Here is a 20,461-nt window from a genome sequence, read left to right on the forward strand (position 1 = left end):
AATTTGTCCCCACTGATGGGACATCATGTCAAGCCGATCTCTGCCTTCCTAGTGTTCAACAGCCCCAATATGGGAGATATTACTGACGTATCTCAATAAGAAATGCCCACAAAAGCAGGAAGTCATAGTATCAGTTATGGTTGTGAATAGATATTTATTTAGCTTGGCTTACATTTATTAAGAATTATTGTTTTCATTCTTCTTTTTTTTCCTATTTTTTTCAGTAGAGACAGGGTCTCACTCTTGCTCAGGCTGGTCTCGAACTCCTGGCCTCAAATAATCCTCCTGCCTCGGCCTCTCAGAGTGCTAGGATTACAGGCGTGAGCCACTGCGACTGGCCCCATTCTTTTCCTCTAGAAAACACAACTCCAAAGTTATTACCTTTTAAACTGTGGTAGTCAGACTTACTGTACTGAATTTTACTTCTTTCCAAATTAAAAAAAAATGTTTTGCTCCTTTCAGCTACTGAGATAGTTGCTGTTTCTAGTTCTGTGTGTGTTTTCTAATTGCACAGCATAAAGCCTAGAGGGTTAAGTATTTCCCTTCTTACACTCCTGGAGAGATCTCTTTCTCAGAGCTGAGAAAACTCTGACCCTCTTTGCCTAAGAGACATCACCACTGCTGAATCTTGATACCTCAAGCAATTAAAAATGAATCAATAAATATCGATTGCCTGCCTATAAGCAAGGGGTTCCTCTATGGGATGAAGAGGTCCTGGGCATTCTCAGAATCTGGGGTCCTCCGGGCAGTGGAGTTGGCCCTTAACAAAGGCCATGTCCTCTGTGTCTTGGTAACTGAGCACCCAGCTGGGTTCACCTGCCTGGTGGCAGTGACGCCCGGCTCTCTGGCTCTGCTCGTGCTGTGGCCTCCTCTGTGTCTGGGAGGTTTCATGGGAGAGCAGGAGGACTTTGTTAAGTTTTGCTTGGTGATCTGAAATTTAATCTTGTGCTCACTGAGCTCGGATCTAGTCCCTAATGAATTCTGTCCTCAGCTGTGTCTTATTTATCTTTCACCAGCTCCCTGGCAGATAGTAAGCAATTAATAAATGCTTGCTATTCTTAGGATTATGATTGTCCAGATGCCTCCACAAACAACATTCTTTGTCTCTGTCTTTTCTCGGGTTCCAGGCTGAGACTGCCAGCTGCCTACTGGATGTTGTGCACATTCACACCCTTGCCCGTGCTGCGTGCTCTGCCAGGCACGCCTTTCCATCCTCCTGTCCTCCTAGTAAAATCCTATGCACATGCGGGGGACCAGGCCAATGCCTCCTTCTCACCCGAAACCTTCCCCAGGCTGGAGTGCATTGCTTCTTCCTCTATATTCTGCATTGTTTCTTTGTCCTCCTCCCCCCATCGTAAGCTGTCAGTCCTACCCTGGAATAACCTCAGTTGTTTACATGTCTGACTCTCAATATCTCTCTGGAATGTGGTAGAAACTGCCCAGACATTTATAATGCCCAACATAGCTATCTCAGAACCTTGTGTAGAATACATAGTTTATACGTGTTTCTCTGATTCAAACTGTGATAGAAATTCCAAAGCCACCAAGTCTTTGTCGAACTTTTGGAAGAGGAGAGCGTGTATTGCAGAGCCCTGGCCACACACCCCAGGGAGATCCTCACTGCTTAGCTATTGAGCTCGAGGCCTCTGCGGTGGATGGGGAGCTTGGGGCAAACAAGTGACTTTGGTGCCGGACTCCAGCAGTTTGAATTCCTTGTGTTATTTTCAGAGCTCTGTAGGAATCATAATCATAATTCATAGAAAAAACAGCTTATTGTCAAAAGTTAGAGGTCCTCCTTGCCTTTGGGGCCCCTGCAGGCCACATAGTTTCTCAAAAATGAAATAATAAAGAGAAGAATAATGACTCTTATGCATATAATTTGCCTTTGCTTTTGTGCAGGGAGATCAGTGAAGCAGGAGGCTTCTCTTTGCCTCAGTTTCGTCATCTGTAAAATAGAGAGGAAGATAGTACCCACATTATGGGGTCTTGTGAGGATTAAATGTATTTATACATATCAAGTGCTCAACAAATAGAGCTTTTATTATTATTAATATGTGCTTAATAAATGTTAGCAATTTTATTCTATTACCATGGATGCTCTGGTGGACATTTTCCCATAAATAATTTTTATGATGTTGCTGGCATTAGAGAGTTATAAACCCTCAGGTTCACCTAAGCTGCTTTTCACTCTGAAGAGATTCAAGAAATATCAACAATGTCCAACTTTTTTCTTTTACCAGTGCCAACTCTGTCATGCTTGTGCATGTCCGGCTCGTGCATCGCTGTGACCTGCTGACCCACACCCACATAACATCAGGTTTATTATGCCACACTGGTATAATATTATTTATTTTGCCTCCACAGTTGATTGTAGGTATTAAAAAATAAGTGTGAATGGGAAGGAATAAAAACTTACTTCTTATTTCCGCAGCGCCACATGCCTGGGAGGCTGAAAATTGAAGTTCCATGGTTATTCTAAGGCAATTACCTCAACTGTACTTTTCTTTCTTTCTCACATTTCAAAGGAACACATGTCCAAAGAGCCTTCTTCTCCTTTAACGGTCTTGACATTGTCACCTTATCCCCAAGTGCAAAACTATGACAATACCTCTTGCCCCGGCTGCCAACAGTAACACGTAGGGACACATCGCGGTTGTAAAGGGAGAATGGCCTCTTTATGGTGACTGGCTTGGAATTATAAATATTTTTATTTCTTCTGTAGGAGATGGCTCGTGGAAGAGAGGAGACAAACACGACTTTGAAGCTAAGCAGGCGTACTCGTCCCTTCAAACAGTCACCCTACTGAGGACAGTGAAACCTGAGTTTGAGAAGTTTTCCATGGAAGTGAAAAGTTCTGTTGAGAAACAAGGACTCAATGAGGAGGATTACGTAAGTCCTTGATTATGAGCCTAGACCTGCAAACAGTCTTCTACTTAAATCAGAGGTGACAGAGTGTCCCATTCTGAGCCATTCAAAAATTCCTAGGTTCAGGTCTGAATGTCACTGCTGCCTTCTGTGTGTTTTTTTTCTCTGGCCAGTTTTCCTCCCTCCCTCCCCCACCATACCCCCGTCACCCCCCCCCCCCTTCGCTTACACTTTCTCAACTGCTACAGGAAGGAAAATCATTTTTTGTGGGCACTTGTGGTAATGCTGAGCAGGATGTCTGTAGACTTCCATCACGTATTTGGCTAGGAGGGTTTTGGGGGAGAAGGTGAATGAAGTAGTGCCAAAGTTTTGCATGCCTAATTTTTCCAAAGCTTGGTGGTAGAAGATATTTGGGGTTTTAGGAAGGTCTTTCTTTTGGCAATCTGTCTTAGCTTTCTGGCCAGTCTGCTTCTCTCTTGCGGATGGGGTTGTTGCCCTCTTGTGCAGTAAGCTGCTTCTACTCAAGTGTTCCAGGGCTTCCCACTCCCTTAGTGCTGTTGTGGCTAGTGCATTTTCTAAGAGTGGACTAGAGTCGAAAGCTTAGACCAGGCTAAGGATTAAGCGGAGGGACACATCTAAGAGGCGACTGCTGAGGCACTTCATTTGGTGCCATCATTTCGGCTGCCTCTGGCACGCTTTGCCATGTGGCCATTGTGTCACTCCTGCAAGTCGTTTCTCAGGTCAGAGTGAACTGTGGGCCCCTTGGGCCAGGTGGGTAGGTGTGCTGGTTTTCAAAACTGTTCACTCTGCAGTGTCCAAAACAGAAAGGGAGCACCTTCTTAATGACAGGCATATGGCTGGATGGTCCCTGCCTGAGTTGGATAATGATCAGCTTCATAAGAGACAGTCACTTCCGAACAGTTCTCCTAGTTTCTTCACTTGAAGTACCACTGAGTCCTGGCGTTGGCCTCAGACAGACCTGCATTCAGAGCCTGGATCTAACTGTGTGATCTTGAACAAATTGCTCAATCTCCCTGATCCAAAGTGCTCCTTCCTATTGGGAGGATTACAGATAATTTACCTGAAGCATTTAACACTATCCTTGTCAAAAAGTTCAAATAGTACCGCTTTTGTTCTATTGTTACGAGATTATACCTGTCTTTATAGGAATTTCCTATCAAATGACATGCAAATGGTCTTATAATTATTCATGTTTTAAATGCTGTGTGTGTATCATACACACAGCATTTAAAATTCCTTTTGACTTTCTAAATCAGTGCTGTCCAGTAGATGTATAATGTGAGTCAATTGTGAACCAAATATGTAATTTAAAATTTCCTATTAGACACATTTAAGAAAGTAAAAAATAACCCAGGTGAGATTAATTTTGACAGTATATTTTATTTAACTCAAATATAAAAAATATTATTTCAACATTTAATGAATGTAAAAATTATTTATGAGATTTTTATATTCTTTTTATTGTACAAAGTCTTTGAAATCCAGTGTAATTTTATACTTACAGCATTTGAGCCTTTGTTTAGGTACTTAGTAGCCATGTGTGACTAGTGGCTACCATATTGGACAGTGTGCTCTGAATTATGAAAGAAGTAGGGTTTCTGCAACACAGCCCAAGTTTGAGGAAATGTATGATAGTCTCGAATTATCCGAGTCCTTTGCCTCAGGAATATAAAAGAATACAAAGGGTATTGAACTTCGTTCAGTAGTGATGTCAAAGGTGACCTGTGCCAATATTGAAAACATTGAGCTTTTTTACATATGCCACTGTATGTTATTTTACTTTATTAGGCTTACATTAATTGTGTGGTTTAAAAAACTCAATAATGGTGCTATTTTGTCTGGCTTCTTCCCTGAGGTTGTTGAAGTTTAACTATTTAAGCATATGTTGTCCAATGTAATGATGCTCATTGGGCAAAAGTCAGCATCCCAACACACTACTGGGCAATTCTTCTTGGTCATCCGTTCCTCTGTGTTCAGAATATTAAATCTTATTTTAATAGTAGTCTAAGCAAAATCTCATTGGGAAGATATACCTACTGCAAAGATTCATAACACATTCCAAACCAAATACTAGCACTTTAGAGATTATTTGTGACTGTAGATTATAATACTGCTTCTCTCTGATGATGGGACTATTAAAACTGACTTTATAGATAAATATAAATAAATACAAATTATAATTTTAAGTGTAAACTAGAACTCATTATAGTAACTTATTCCAGTTCTGGAGATGTGTCTGTCTCTCATATGTATGTGAGTTTTAGCTGGGCCCTTTTGAGTGCCAGTTGCAGATGTTAAGAGGTCAGTTTAGACACGTAGGTGTTCATAGTGAGTATTGTGGGAGAGACCTATGGTAGCCAAAGAGCAGGAGCCTGGTGTGGCTGGACCTTGGAGTACTAGACCTTGATCTAGTGTGGCAGGAGATGCTTCAAAAGAGCCTGAGGTCTTCACTCTGGGCTCAGCTCTTTTCTTTTTGCTTCTCTTACTTGTGCTAATGAGTTGTCTTGTCTGATTACTTAGAACTTCCTTCATGATGCTCATCAACCTCTGCTATTCACCTTGAATTCAGCAATCTTGGTGGACCGTCTTATTCATTCTAAAATTTACTGTGCATTTTCTAAACAACCACACGACCTGGGAATAGTGACAATTTTGCTTCTTTTTAATTCTACTTTTAAAGTATGCTTGATTAAAGGAACTGGGTGTGGTGGTACGTGCCTGTAGTCCCAGCTACTCAGGGCTGAGGCAGGAGGATCGCTTTAGCCCAGGAGTTCAGATCCAGCCTGGGCCACATAATGAGACCTCATCTCTACATAAATAAATAAATATATATATAAAATAGTTTTAAAAAGTGTACTTACATATGCATACTTAATTAAATTTAAGTATTAAGTGTATTGAATTAAGATTAAGTGTAACTTATTAAATTACAACTTTTAATGGCCCTGACTAGGATCCCAATATAGCATTAAATATAAGCAGTGATAGTGGGCATCTTAACTTTAAAATGAAGAGCATATAACATTTCATATCTGTTCATATCACTACTTAAGCATGATGTTTGCTGTGGGGTTTTGGGAGAGTCTTCATTAGGTTGTGGAAATTCCCTTTAATTCCTTGTTAGTGAACTTTTATTTATTTATTCTGGCGAAATCACACCTTCTATTAGGATAATTCAAACAAACAGCACAACAAGCATCAAGGTTTGTATGATGTAGGTTAAAGATAGGCTTTAGAGATAGGTTTTTATTTTAGGTGTTCTACATTGTACGCTATCACTGATTCTATTTCATATATCACATTCATCATATTACCATGTTGTCAGCATCCTTGGAAAGGTTATGATCTTCTCAAAATGCAAGAATTTAAAACTTTAAAATTTTTGCGGGCTATACCGAAGCATTGGGAGGATGGAGTAGCAATGATTTTTTTTAGTAAAATTAATACTAAAATTTTTAATTTACCAAATTTTGATGTATTAATGCAATTTTGTTTCTGTAAAATTGATCTCTTCTCTCTCTCTCTCTCTCCATCTTTTGTCCTCTCTCTTTTTTGCTTTTTAGAGAGGGGATCTTGCTCAACCTCAGGCTGGAGTGCAGTGGCATGCAGTGGCTCACAGCAGCCTCAAATTCCTAGGCTCAAGCAATCTTTCCACCTCAGCCTTCTGAGTAGTTGAGATTACAGGTGTGCGCCACCACACCTGGCTCTTTCTCTTTTTTAAATTAACTTTTTAATTGAGACAATTGCAGGTATACATGCAGTTTTAAGGTGCAATACAGAGAGATCCCATGTATACATTGTCCAGTTTTCTCCAATGGAAACATTTGGGGAAATTATGTATGAGATCTCAATCACTAATTGATATTGACATTAATACATTAATATAATGTACTGAACATACTCAGATTTCCCCAATTTTACTTATACTCATGTGTGTAAGTTTTATGCAGTTTTATCACCTGTGTAGATTTGGGTGTTTGACTTTTATGAAATATCTTTTCTATATCTGTCGTGATAATCAGATAATTTTTCTTTATCCTGTTATAAAGTTATAATGTGGTGAGTTGTGTTAACTTAAAAATCACACAATTTATAAATTTAGAAAGGAGAGCTTTATTTCTTAAGAAGGGGATTACAACCTGCAGGTGGGAAGTCCAGTCTCCAGCTGAAAAAACCAAAAGCAAGCACTGTGAGGGAGGGAGGAGTAAGATGGGAGTTTATGCTGAACAGGTTGGCCAAGTATACATAATTAACAGGATGTAGGAGGGGTCATGAATATTCATGAAAGGGGGGTCACACACATGCATAATAAACAAACATGCATGTTACATGTGTCCCATGTTCACCGTGGGATGGAGACTTAACATTTAAGTGCATTATAATTAGGCCCTATGTGTCAAAAGGTCTTTGCAGGGCACAAACTAAGGTGTGCAGCCTGTGTAAAACCGGCCAGAACCAGTCCATGGTCAGTGGTCTCTTATCAGGAGAAAGTTACAAAAATCAGTCTCTCGTCCCGTCAAAGCTGCATTTATGGCTTGTGGAACAGGGTTCCGTTAGTCAGTGTCTGGTGGTTGGTGAGCTGCCATTGCTTATCTCAAGGCCAGTGCTTGTTTAGCTGCTGGAGAAAAAGGAAAAAAAATCCTGTGGCAATTCGAACACAGTTTATTCTTTAAGTGTAGGGGCACATGACTTAACCCTTGCCTGCCATGGCCTTCGGTCCTATTTATGATTTGGTATCATACTGCCACAAAGAGTCCATTATATCAGTCTTATGATCTCTATTTGAACATTAATGCTGGTCAGTTGTGTCTAAAAGGAGGCACGTCTGCACCCTCACCCCATCATGGCCAGGAACTCAGTTTTTAGGGTTTCCCTGGGGTCTCCTTGGCCACGAGGGGGTCTGTTAAGGGGTTGGGGGCTTAGGATTTTGGTATACAGCTTCATTACTAGATTTTTCTAATTTTAACCATCTCTGCACTCCTAGAAGTCTTTCTCTTACCTCAAGGCTTTGAGCTTCTCTGTTCCCCAGTTCATGTTTTGGAGAATATAGTTATGGTGAAAGCTATACATGCACACCTGGGTGGAACTTTGCAGGCTAGGTTGTCTCAAAGGCTATCGGCAGTCTGTATGTAAGTTAGCTTCTCTGGGTGAAGTGTCCACTCCTGTTTCACTGCACTCGGGTGGGTGGCTAGATGGTGCATGTGTGTGGTGTGATAGAATAGGATTGTTTAGGGCTGGTCTATCACTGGGGCTGTGGGTATTGCATGTTCTATAATTGTCTAGTTATTAGTATACGTATCTTATGACAGTGTCTCCACCCTTCCCATGGGTAGTATAAAAGTGTTTTTAAAAGTACATTTGGCTGTGCAGAAGCTTTTTAATTTGAAATTTAAAAAAAGAAAAAAAAGTACATTTGGCTGGGCATGGTGGCTCATACCTGTAATCCCAGATAATGGGAGACTGAGGCAGGAGGATCACTTGAGGCTAGGAGTTCGAGACCAGCCTGGGCAACATAGTGAAAACTGGTCTCTACAAAAAAAAAAAAAAAAAATTAGCTGGATGTGGTGACACATGCCTATAGTTTCAGCTATTTGGGAACCTGAGGCAGGAGCATGGCTTGAGCCCAGGAGTACAAAGTTACAGTGAGCTATGATCGTGCCTCTGCACTCCAGCCAGGGTGACAGAGTGAGACCACCTCTCTAAAAAAACAAAAAAAGAGAAAGAAACAAAACTGCATTAACTTATCAAAATTTGGTAAATTAAAAATATAGAATATTAATTTTACTAAAAAATATCATTGCTGTCTCTAAACTATGTAAAAGTACATTTGTTTTCTTACTAGCGAACCTAGTGGAAATCTATCCCCTTCTGATACATTATGTTTTAGTGGGGCTCAATGGCCACCATTAGCATAGCAGGGAATTAAATATGCAGATTTAGGATTTCACAGACCCAGCTCTGCCTCTTACTAGTCTTATCCTACCATTCTTATCTTGGGCACATTTCTGAAAGTTGATGCCTTGGTTTACTGACCATAAGATATGGATAATAATTTTTAACTGACAAAGTTGCTGAAAGAACTCAGGAATTATATATAAATGAAGTTCAACACATGCCAGACACCTCGTATGCAGTCAGTGTATGGTAGCCATCATTTCTCTTTCTTTTGTTTCTCCTACTCCAGGCTAATGTGTGTGACGCTCCTGTGTACCTAATGCCTCTAGTACTCCTACTCGTCTTCAGATGTAACTCACATGCTACCTCCTCAGGATGGTCTTTCCCGGCACCCCAGACTACCTCCTAGCACCCTGCTCCCTTCCACCATAGCACACCTCTCAGTGTAATTGCACAGGCACCTGTGGGACTTCCTAATTAACTTTGGTCTCTTTCACCAGACTTTGAATGCTGGCAAGAGCACGAACCATGCTTGTTTCTGCTCACTCTTGCATTCTCTGTGTTTGTGGCACATAAAAGTACCTATTATTATGCTTATTATTTTTGTTATTATTGAATCAAAAGGACACTGACTGCACCCTGCTCCCTGTACAGTGGTGGAAACAGGCTCAGGGAGGTGGGGTGATACTGTGGGAGATGGTACTGGGGGAGAGTAGTGGGGCTTTGCAGTGAGGGTACTGAAGACGACCAAAGTTAGAAGTAAAGCCCCACCGGAGAGGCCCTCAAGTGTCAGTGGAGCTGCAGGCATGGCTTAGGCAAGTTGCTGCCAAGTGCCTGTCTGGCCTTCCCTGGTGGTTTTTATTGGGTCACCCACATGTGCAGTGGTTCTCACTCAAGGGCGTCTTAATGGAGGTGCTTGGCTTCTGCCACGCAAGCGGTTCCAATTGCAGAGCGCTGGTATTTGGTTTTAGAATGCACTGTGCGATAGCCAAGCCGAGATTAGTTGCATCTTCTGACTCCTGGGTCAGTGACTTTCTTTTTCCACTACATCAGTCTGACCTTTGTATCATAACAGCCATGCGCCCCATGAGGGTCAGACCCATGACCCGAGGATTACGTGTCTCAGGCGCTGCAAGTGAGCCTGGCAGGCAGCTCGGGCTGGAGTATTTCCTTCCCTGCTCTGCCCCTCACCTACCCAAATACACACTTTGGAGATATCAGATTCTCATTACTCTCTCACACACCTGACAAAGTCTGGCTAGGACTTAGTCTCCTCCAACCACAGCGACCCGTTTTTCCTGTTTTTTTCCTGAAGTGTAAACTGTCATTGCCCTGATCATCAGATGCTGCCTAGTGAGTGTCTCCGGGAGCATGGCTGTGAGCGTGATCCTGGACAGTGAGTGGTCCCAGCTGGGATGCGATGCTCACTCCCTCAAAATACTTAAACAGGTATATAAATATCCACGTCCATGAGCTCTGGGGGCCCACGAGAGCTCACTAGAGCTCACTAGAGCATGCACGTGAAACACCATGCACCTTTTTGTAAAGCACTCTGACATACTAATGGTGATCACTGAAGTCTGGACAATTCATCTTGTAGTGGACCAAGTGTGGTACATATGTGAAAATATCTGTTTCTAGAGAAATGAGATCAAAAATTCTCCTTTAGTAGGATGTTTCTTTCAAAGTCATCCATGTTTTCGTGATCTCTTTACGCGGATGAGGGTTTCTTGACGTAGAGTGCATTAACTCTTTATGTACAAGATTTTGTAAGTACGTATTTGTGTACTTTTGGAGAGAGGGGTCAGTAATTACCATCTGATTCTTAATGAGGTCAGTGTAGTAAAAAGCTAAGAGTGACTGAGCTAGACCATGGTTGGTCAGCGTACCATTTGCTCAGTTGTTGTCCTGAGCCCTGTTTATCACATGGATAGGATACTACAGCATGCACATGCAGGGTTGCATTGAAAAATCACTCCCCTGGAAGAAAATAAAGAAATGCCCAAATGCTCAAATACTACCTAATCTTACATTCAAAAACCATTAGTTTTATTTCTGAGATGAAAGAGATATTTATTCATTTGTTCATTCATTTATTCTGGACTAGGGAGATAATTCAGTGTTTCCAATTCTCAGTGTCTTTGCATTATGCCTTTAAAAGGTAGACTTAAATTTTTCCTTGCTACGGTTTCTCATGTTAGACTGAGCCAACCTTAGAGACACTTTTCCCCTTCTGGCAGCCTCTCTGGCTTCTCTGTCCTGTGAATCCCACACTTGGCCTTGACCCATTTCCCTATTGTATTTAGCACTTTTGAGACCTATTCACTGGCTGTCCTTTAACAGTTGGTTCAGCCTTGGGGTGAAGCTCACCTTCTTTCCCTGATATTTTTATTGTTGAAATAAAAATGATACATGACTTTTTAGATTGAAAGCGTCCAAAACAACGAGTGAAAAAAAAACCCACACTGAGTTAAAAACAAATTCATAGTACTAAAGATTTATAGACAGACATGAATCCCCTGTTCTGATCTTGTCTACTCCTGACTCCCATTCCTTAGACACAATCATCATTAATGTTTTATCTGCTTTTCTGCTGTTCCCCTCCATATTTCTAAAATAGATTATGTATATTGCTATTTTTGATGCGATCTCTTAATTTCCTAAAATGGAAAAAGATTTAGCTCTTTTTTCCTCTGGCAATACTTCCTTTTCCTCCCACCCTCTCAATATTTTGTAGCATAGTTTCTGTTTAAAAATACATTCACAAAATGAAATTTGAAGAAAAGCTAAAAATATATTCAGAGCTTTTATTGTTATGACCATATAATTATTTATGGTAGAATCATATATGGTATTCTATGATTACATATCTTTCCTGTGTAGCTTTTTGTTTTCTCTGGTGTTAATAATTGCCTTGGTGTTTTTTTTTTTTTTGAGACAGGGTCTTACTCTGTCACCCAGACTAGAGTGCAGTGGCGTGATCATAGCTCACTGCAACCTCAAACTCCTGGGCTTGAGTGATCCTCCTGCCTCAGCCTCATGAGTAGCTGGGACTACAGGCGTGCACCACCATGCCCAGCTAATTTTTTTCCATTTTTTATAGAGATGGGGTCTTGCTCTTGCTTAGATGGTCTTGAACTCCTGACTCAAGCAATCCTCCTGACTTGGCCTCTTTGAGTGCTACAATTACAGGTTTGAGTTACTGTGTCTGACCTTGCCTTGGTTTTTTATTTGCTTCCATGTAGTTCTATTTCATTTTAATTTCCTCAGTCGAACATTTTAGATAATGATGCTAATTTTTTTGAACCTTTGTCATCCTGCTCCGATCTAGAGTAATTTCTTCCATCAGTATCAAACTGGAAATGTCCTTCAGTTCTGTCTTATATTGTATCCCTTTGATTTGATATCAGATCTCCTTCTTTCTTAAATTTCACCTTAGTTTTGAAGAAAAAAGAGGACATGAGAGTAAAATATTTTGATACTTTGAGTATCAGAAAACATGTTGTTTTATTCTTAGATTTAATTGACAATTTAGCTGGGTATAAAATGTTAATTTGAATATTATTTTCCCTCAAAATTTTGATGCCATTGCTGTATTGTTCTGTAGCTTTTGCTATTGCCATTCTGATTCTTCATCTTTTTCATGCTTTTTCTCTGTATTATTGATTGTATATGTCAGGATTTAGTCAGGAAAATAGAGCCTATGCCAGGTACTTCAACAGGAATTTAATAGGAGGATTGACTTTAAAGGGTAGAATGGAAGAGTAAGGAAAGCCAGAGATTAACAACAGCAAGAAGCCATTACCACCCCTACAGCTGGAAGGACCAGGGAAGAGGTAGCTTTCCCAGGACTCAAAAGTTAGGGCTGCCTATGAAAGCTAGAAGCATAGAGTAAATGCAGTCTCTTCTAGAGATGCTAGCCAGGACAAAGAGAGAGAGTGAGAAATGCCCTGGCTTTCACCTTACTTCTGGCTCTACTCTCCCACCAGCACTTCTTGTTGGCTGAACCAACCAGAAGTCAGCTGACAGGGAAATACACCTGGAGGAGTCATCCTCCTGTGATGTAGAGCAGAGCAAAGCAGATGAAATGAGGGGAATGAATTCAAAATGAAATAGGCAGACAATTAGGCTCATTGGTGTTCTGAGATTTCACAATGATGTGTCTCAGTGTGGGTGTTTTTATGTCTTTGTGCTGAGAACTTTTTGTTTGCTTTTTCTGGAACTTTAAAAATTATATGTTGGCCCTCCTCAGTTGATCCTTTAATTTTCTCTCCTATTTTACAACTCTACTTTTTTATTTTTCTTTCTGAAGATTGCCTCCTCAGATTTACCTTCCAACTTGTCTACTGAATTTTTAATTTCTGCTATCATTTTTGATTTCTGCTTGCAATTTCCAAGAGCTCTCTCTTGTTCTCTGGTGCCCCTCTTTTCAAAAATAGCACCTTGACCTTGTTTCCTGAGTGTGATATTTTATCTTTCTGAGTTTACCCGTTCATCAGTTACAGAGTACACTTTACTTCGTATTTTATCTAAAGTAGAGATTTATTTTATAATTGGTAGCTGTCATAATTCAATAAGTAGAATTTTTTCTTTCTAAGGGCACCTAAAGCAAAGTTGCCTCTCCCAGAGAGAGGGAGTCTTACCTTCAGGACTGCACACTTATTACTTAAACCTAATTTTCAGTTTTACGCTTTGCCCAGTCTCCATCTGGGTCTGGTACCCTCCTGTTCAGATCATCTTTGCTTCAACATCTTTAGACAATAAAACTTCTGTCTTCTGCCTGGATGAGAAGGGGCAGTTTCCTCTCTGTGTAAGGTTGGGGAGGAGATCTGACTCAATTTTAAGGTTAAAAAAATGGAAAATTTACATAAAAATAATGACAAATGTTCGTTATACAGACTTTCAACTAATCTCACTATTTTCAGTCACATTGCGTCTCCCCCTCCAGAGGTAATTAGTGTCTCCAGTTCTTGTGCCCCTGAACTGGAGTGGCTTTGCTTCTTGTTAGAGTTCCCTGCCACCCTCCTGTGCACACTTTGGTTTTAGTTTCTCAGGTCTATTGAGTCAGTTTTCCCTTTCCATCTTCCCAAATTTTGGTGATGTTTCTCATCTACTATTTCCTTCCTGTACTCTTCAGATTTGTAGATTTATGCCTTAAAAAAATCACTTACTGTCATTTCAGTGGGGATTTTGGAGGGAATGTGTGTTTAAATGGCCGTGATTTATCAGAAGTCTCTTCTGGCTTGTTGGATCTCAATACCATGCAAGTGTTAAAAAATGATGGTGCCATCTTTTTTTTCATTGGTTTTGGGGGGGAAGGGGAATAATCTTGTTATATTAATCTTGTTATATATAAAGCAAGGGAAAGAGAGATAATGTGTGTGTGAGGAGGGAGTGGGCTTCTTTTACTTTTCTTTTTTTTTGTTTTCAGACAGAGTCTTGCTCTGTTGCTCAGGCTAGAGTACTGTGACATCAGCCTAGCTCACAGCAACCTCAAACTCCTGGGCTCACGCTATCCTCCTGCCTCAGCCTCCCAAGTAGTTGAGACTACAGGCAGGCACCACCACACCCGGCTAATTTTTTTCTATTTTTAGTAGAGACAGGGTCTCACTCTTGCTCAGGCTGGTCTCGAACTCTTGAGCTCAATCGATCCTCCCACCTTGGCCTCCCAAAGTATAATGGCTGCTTTTTCTTGATTTACTAGCTTGATGCTTTCTTTCTTACCCTCACAGACATACCTGACTTCTGTGGTTCTTTAAAAGCAATTGTATGCAAACAATATACATTAAAATAATGCATACTAGAAAAAAAAGGTTGTTCTTTACAAAAGGGTTTTTCATACAGATATATGAAGACTGTTTATTTTACTTTATGTTCAGGGCTAAACTGTTTCCTCTAATGTAGCTCTTTGGTGGCTTCATTTTAAAAACAATTCTTTTGTACATACCTAGGAACATTATCTAGGAATCCTATTACCAGTGTAAGTAGAATTTTAGGTTTTAAAGTAGATTTTTAAAAAGACAAGTTGACTTGATTTTAAAGTTGAAAGATGGGATATGTACATACAAATAATTAGAGATGTTCGTGTCCTGGCAGGTTATATGTAATTTATCACAATGCAATTGTAGCAATTTTACACCCTTCCTAGAATCTGCTAGTACTCTTTTATTGTGAAATAAAATAGAAAAAAGTTGAAAGACATTTGAGGACATAAACTTGTCAAGAGGGCCCCAATATGGGCTCAGTAACCTTCCAATGTAACCTTAGAGAGCGGAGACCATCTACCCTGAGATGGGTCCCCCCTCTAGTAATCTCCAGTGTTGCAGACAGCATCAATCTAGTGACAAGGGAGGGAAGGCAGAGGCCAGAGCATGGACTGGCACAGTGCACTTGGGCAGAGTAAGCCCTTGGCCAGGTCCCTTGGCTTCTTAGGGCTTCCTTGGTTGTACAACCACCACCTCAGGGAGCCTTCCCATTCCCAGGATTCTGTTATTATATGTGCTAAAAGTGTTTTTCTAACTTTAGTCTTAGTTTAGAGGCTGAGTTTCATTGTCATTATCTGGGCATGGAATTTACTTATCCTTTACGGAAAAAATCACAGTGTCATGATCATCACAACCACCCCTCCCTACTCCAATTTTAGGAATATTTTGTTACAATAAAGTATTTTACTGCTTGTAGCATTACATCAGAAAGGTCTCTTGGAAATTTTCATTACTCCAGAGCTTTAAAATACAAAGGACCAGCTTTTCTTCAGCTCCAAACTGGTCACCATTCTATGGCATGTAACTGTTTGTACATGCAAAAGCCACCGTTGTATACACAAATTAAGTAATTGCAATGTTCTGTGTCCAATTTGTGTTTGCAAAGATACAGCTGTAAGTGTAGTTTTGCAAACATAAAATTAGAGCCTAGTTTTTAAGAGTGGATCTGAATTTCTCCAATTAATTTCAGAGATGGCTTCTTTGAGGGGTTTTGTTTTGTTAAAGAAAGATATTTTAGTTATAAAGAATGTGTAGAATACATTTTTAATAAAATAATGCTGCATCCTTAGTCCTTTGGCTTTCAAATTCAGTTTCATACTTCTTAATGCGACCTCTGTTCTTGTCTTGGGGTAGAATTTGGTAAATGCTGTTTTTATTTCTAACCCAGTATTCTGAGCAGGGGGTGATTTTATAACCTTGGATATTTGCTCGTTTGAGGTTGGCCGGCCACCCGTAGCTTGTTTTTCCTCCTTATTTAAAAGTTGAAAATTTAACTAATTAAACAAATACCCAGGCAGTGTCCCATGCACAGCAGCATTGTTGGGGAGGTGGGATGTCTATTTGGGCATTCCCTCCCTCCTGGGTCTCCCTCTCACACTCAGAAATGAAACGGGAGCCTGGGGAATGGGTGGTTTATCTAACCAAGGGATTTGAACAGAAACAGAGTTTAATAAGTAATTGTTAAATAAGCCACACATTACATTTTGGAAAGTACAAAATGTTGAAAAACAATGCTGTAATTTCTAAATGAGGGGGAAGGCCCAGGAGTAAAGCCATTTAAACCAACTTGGATTTTGATGCTAGTTTTGCGCAGAAGCCACGTGGGAGGTGACATTAGCAGAAAAGTCATCAGATCATCAATAAATTCTTGGCCAGACACTTCACTCCCTCTTGTCTTATATAATATCATTTAATTGGAATTGTATACTCCTACTAAAATTTTTAGAAGTTAGCTATTCAGTCAAGCTAATGGGAGAAATAGAATGCTGCTGATGCAAGCCATATTTGCCCTGCTTCCAGCAAGACTGTGCACAGCCTGGCCTTTCTGTTCAAACTGCATCAGAATAGAAGGAGAATTCCCCCTTCCATCCTTCGTCCACACTCCTTTTCTTTAAAGTCAGCCAGGGAATGATTTGTCCAAATAGAAAGGCCCCTTCAAGGCATTGGAAAGCTTTGCTAATTGTATTTGAGAGAATAAAAGCAAACCGAAAGTTGGCTTGTAACGACAGAAAAATAATGAGTTCGCATGCCAATGTATTAATAAGATTAGTTTTATTAGGAAAATGTACTCAGGCAGACCGAGGCACTGCAAGAGGAATGGCTGATTAAAAGCCATTCATTTTCTCTTGCTAAAGAACCATCAGGTGGCTTTCAGGATGCATTTAAATAAAGATGCATTGAAATCTAAAAAATATGCCTCACTTTCATTGTCTTGAAATAAAGGGGAAAAGTGCTTTAAATTGTTTATTCCTGCAACTTCTAAGTAGCTTTAGTTGTGTTAGAGTATTTGAAGAACTTGGAAATCTCCTGATTAAAGTGGTTTTTTTATTTGAATGTAAATGAGTATCCATTTGCTTGTGATTGCCACATATTGGCAGTTGTCAAAAATGCTGCTGAATTGGTGCAACTGAAAGTGTTCAAGGAAGACCCACAGAACCTATGCAAAGGGACTTTTCCAAGCTATAAGCTTCATTTTGTCCTTTTGAAAGACAGTCAGTGGTTTTTTTCTATTATGTGTGCTGATGTAATTAATTTCAGTTAGAAAGATATTTTGCAATAATGGTGACAATATACTCAAATATGCATGACTAAAATAACGATGCAGGGTGGAAATACATTTCACAATTGAAAGGCTAAGCTGTTTTCTTTTTTTTTCCTGCATCGCAGCTCATTTGGCCAACTTCTTCACAATTGAAACACATCTTAAATTCTTTTTAGAATAGTCAGATCATTTAAAATAGGGACTGTAGACAGATTACTAATTCAGCTTGCAGAAAGAACATGCATCAGCTCTAACAATTATACCCACCAGTGAAAGTGAAGGAGCCTGGGGCAAAATTGCAGAGGACAGAAGCTCAGATTGCCTTTTTTTTGGCCTTTCTCACCCCTTCCAGTGCCTCTGAGCACCTCAGGGTCTCAGCATCCCTTTCTTCACTTGGTGAAGAACTTGTTTGCACAAAAATGTTAGACATTCAGTAGATTAACTTTACCAGGATATTTCATTAAAGGAGAAACCTGGAAAAAGAAGGCCTAAAGTAAACAAACCTAAAGGTGTTATTTTGCTGTCAGGTAAGGAGATAAAAGTGCCCTCAAATGCCAGGATTTGCTCCCATAAGAGAGTCCTGTTCATGAAACATGTCTTTTAGTGAGAGCACCCAATGGCTAGATCATCATGGTACTCTCAGAACTTAAACTTCCCTACATGAAGCTTTGCATCGCACTAATAGAGCAGCAGTAAAATAATTCTGCATTTCAAATAATTTGACAGGAGCTAGAAGGGCATGCCCAGGTATTCAGCCTTCCAGCTTGGAAGAAGGGAGGCTGACAGGCCTCTGCCAGCTTCCTTGGCCACTGCACTGACTGAGGACTCTGGTGTTTGATGCTGACAGCAGCCACAGGTTTGTAAAGTCTTAGGAAAGAGTTCTGGTTCATGAGGCCTGGCCATTGATGCTGCTCCCCGTGTGGGTAGATGTGGTGGAGGAACCCAACGTAGTGGTTCAATAAATATTAATTGATGGGCATTAAAACAATCGATGACCCCAGGGCATGCCGCCTTGTGTGCCAGAGACTTTAATCTGTTAAATGGAGAAAACCACACTGAGTTGCTCTTGGAAGTTATGAAAAATGATTGTAAAGGGTTTTTTTTTTAAGCTTAAGCACTTTGAGTGATAGTGTCCAAAGAAAACAGTCCTAGAAGCTGAGAGCAGAACATCCCTATGGCCCTGCAAGCAGCGTGTGGTAGCAGTTTTAAGTGACAGCCCTTCTGGGGTCCAGCCAATTGTTAAAAGAGAGGAACTAGAATAATATATTGCTGGGGATTCACCCCTCTAGCTGGTTATAAAATTTGAAAGTGGCTCAAGCTGTAGGAAATTATTTTGGATTAGTCTTTATCTTCTGATTTCTTTTTCCCCTAGAGTGAACTTGCTTCTTTTATAAAGATCTAAAAGTCTTGCCCCCATGGACTGAGATTTGGAGGTAGAGAGGAGGTGAGCAGAGGCTGGTTTTTTTTTTGTGTGTGTAATAAATAATTTTGCTGTTGGCCTAAATTTGGAGATCTTTATTAATTATTTCTTTCACCCAGTTGTCTCTATGTGGGATAAGTTGTAAATCTGTGTTTCTATCTTAATCTTAAAGAGGTTTAATTTCTTTATTAGTAAATAGTTCTGTGTTAGATTGGTATACCAGTTTGCCCACTGTTGTTACATAAATTACATTCATTTCAATGTTAGGTCATTTTCCCTTTTCTGTGGTCGGTGGTGACATATTCATGGTAACCATATGTCCAAGAATTCCTTGGATAGAACAGATTTCAGATGGCTTATTTGCGCTGTCAGTGCACATGTTTTTTCTTACCACTTGACCCTATCTATCACCAGGCATATAGTTGAGCCTGAAGAGGGTTGATGAGCCAACCTGTAGGCACTCCATCCAGCACTTTCTGAGCTCCTTCTTTAGGTAGAGTATTGTGTTAGGTGCTGTGAGGAGAATTCAGCACCTGTGTAGGTGGCCCCTGATGGGTAAAGAGAGATGAGTACAGATGAGCCTCCTAAGTGAGGCAAATGCAGGGAATCCAAGCTTAGTAGAGATGCATTGGGTACATTTAGGGAATAGTGAAATAACCCAGCTTGAATGGAGGGTTTTCTTAGAGAAGTAGTTTGGAAGGATCTCTCTCTGTCTCTCTCTCTCTCTCTTTTTTTTTTTTTTTTTTTTTGACATTTGTTTCTCCCTTGGCTGCCAACACACAACCATCTCCAAGTTCTGTACCTACATTGCTGTATCCTTCTTTGCTTCTTTGATGATGACTCATTTCTATTTGCTCCCCAAATATTGGTGTTTCCCAAGGGTCTTCCCTAAACACTTTCTGGGCAGCACACCTACTTGCCTGGGTGGGATATTCACCTCTATGTGGGTAACACTCGAATTTGTATCTCTGACTCCAACTTCTCTCCTGAGTAGCAGCCCCCACTTTCAGTTTCCCACTGTCACCTCTGCCTGAATAGCGCCATGTCTACCTACCTCATCCCCTTATTGGGGACAGCTCCATTCAGGGCTCTGCACCTAAGCCCAGAGGGGGAATCAAGGGGATGGAAGACTAAGTTCAAAGAGCTTGTTCTGTACACAGAAGAGTGTAAGGCAGCTAGGGGATCAAAGTATAAAACCAGAATTTCTAAGGATTTTGAAAACAGAGCAGTTTTGATAATAAGGTCTAGGGTTTTGCTAGTGACACTGGCATCACATAGGAGATTATAGAAATGAAGACTCTAAGTCCCTCATCTCTCAGACCTATGAGTCAGAATCTGCATTTGAACAAAATCTCCAGGTGCATCGTATGCATGTTAAATTCTGAAAAACATTGGTTGAGAGTGTGTGCATGAGAGTGAGTTGATGAAATTGAGTGGTGATGAAATTCATCATAATGGCGGTCAAGGAACCTAGAGGTTATGGCATTGAATGAATGGACAATGCACAGGGGCATCGAAATGGCCCACTATGAATACAGTAATATGGGTAGAGAGGAAGAATGTGAGCACTGCCAACCTCCTTAATGCATCCATTATGCCCTGAGAATGAGGGAGGGCCCCTGCATCAGATGACATGATATTTGACATATAAGATTTTTGGTGTCTCAGTTCTTTGAGAACAGCCCCTGGTTAGGATTTTTTTCCCCCTTTAAATTCTGCATCTCAGCTCTTAAA

General features: G+C 40.4%; 1 protein-coding gene across 2 annotated transcripts in view; it reads left to right on the forward strand.

Moving 5' to 3' along the window:
• The window catches only part of NPR3 (natriuretic peptide receptor 3), a 63,561-nt gene that overhangs the window by 18,744 nt on the left and 24,356 nt on the right, over nucleotides 1-20,461 (forward strand). For both annotated transcript variants that reach the window (XM_069492355.1, XM_069492356.1), the window contains exon 3: nucleotides 2,723-2,889. In XM_069492355.1, coding sequence (XP_069348456.1) covers nucleotides 2,723-2,889 — 167 coding nt within the window. The remainder of the gene's footprint in view (nucleotides 1-2,722; nucleotides 2,890-20,461) is intronic.

The sequence above is a fragment of the Eulemur rufifrons genome, chromosome 17 (assembly GCF_041146395.1).
Source record: "Eulemur rufifrons isolate Redbay chromosome 17, OSU_ERuf_1, whole genome shotgun sequence".
In the NCBI taxonomy this organism is placed as follows: Eukaryota; Metazoa; Chordata; class Mammalia; order Primates; family Lemuridae; genus Eulemur; species Eulemur rufifrons.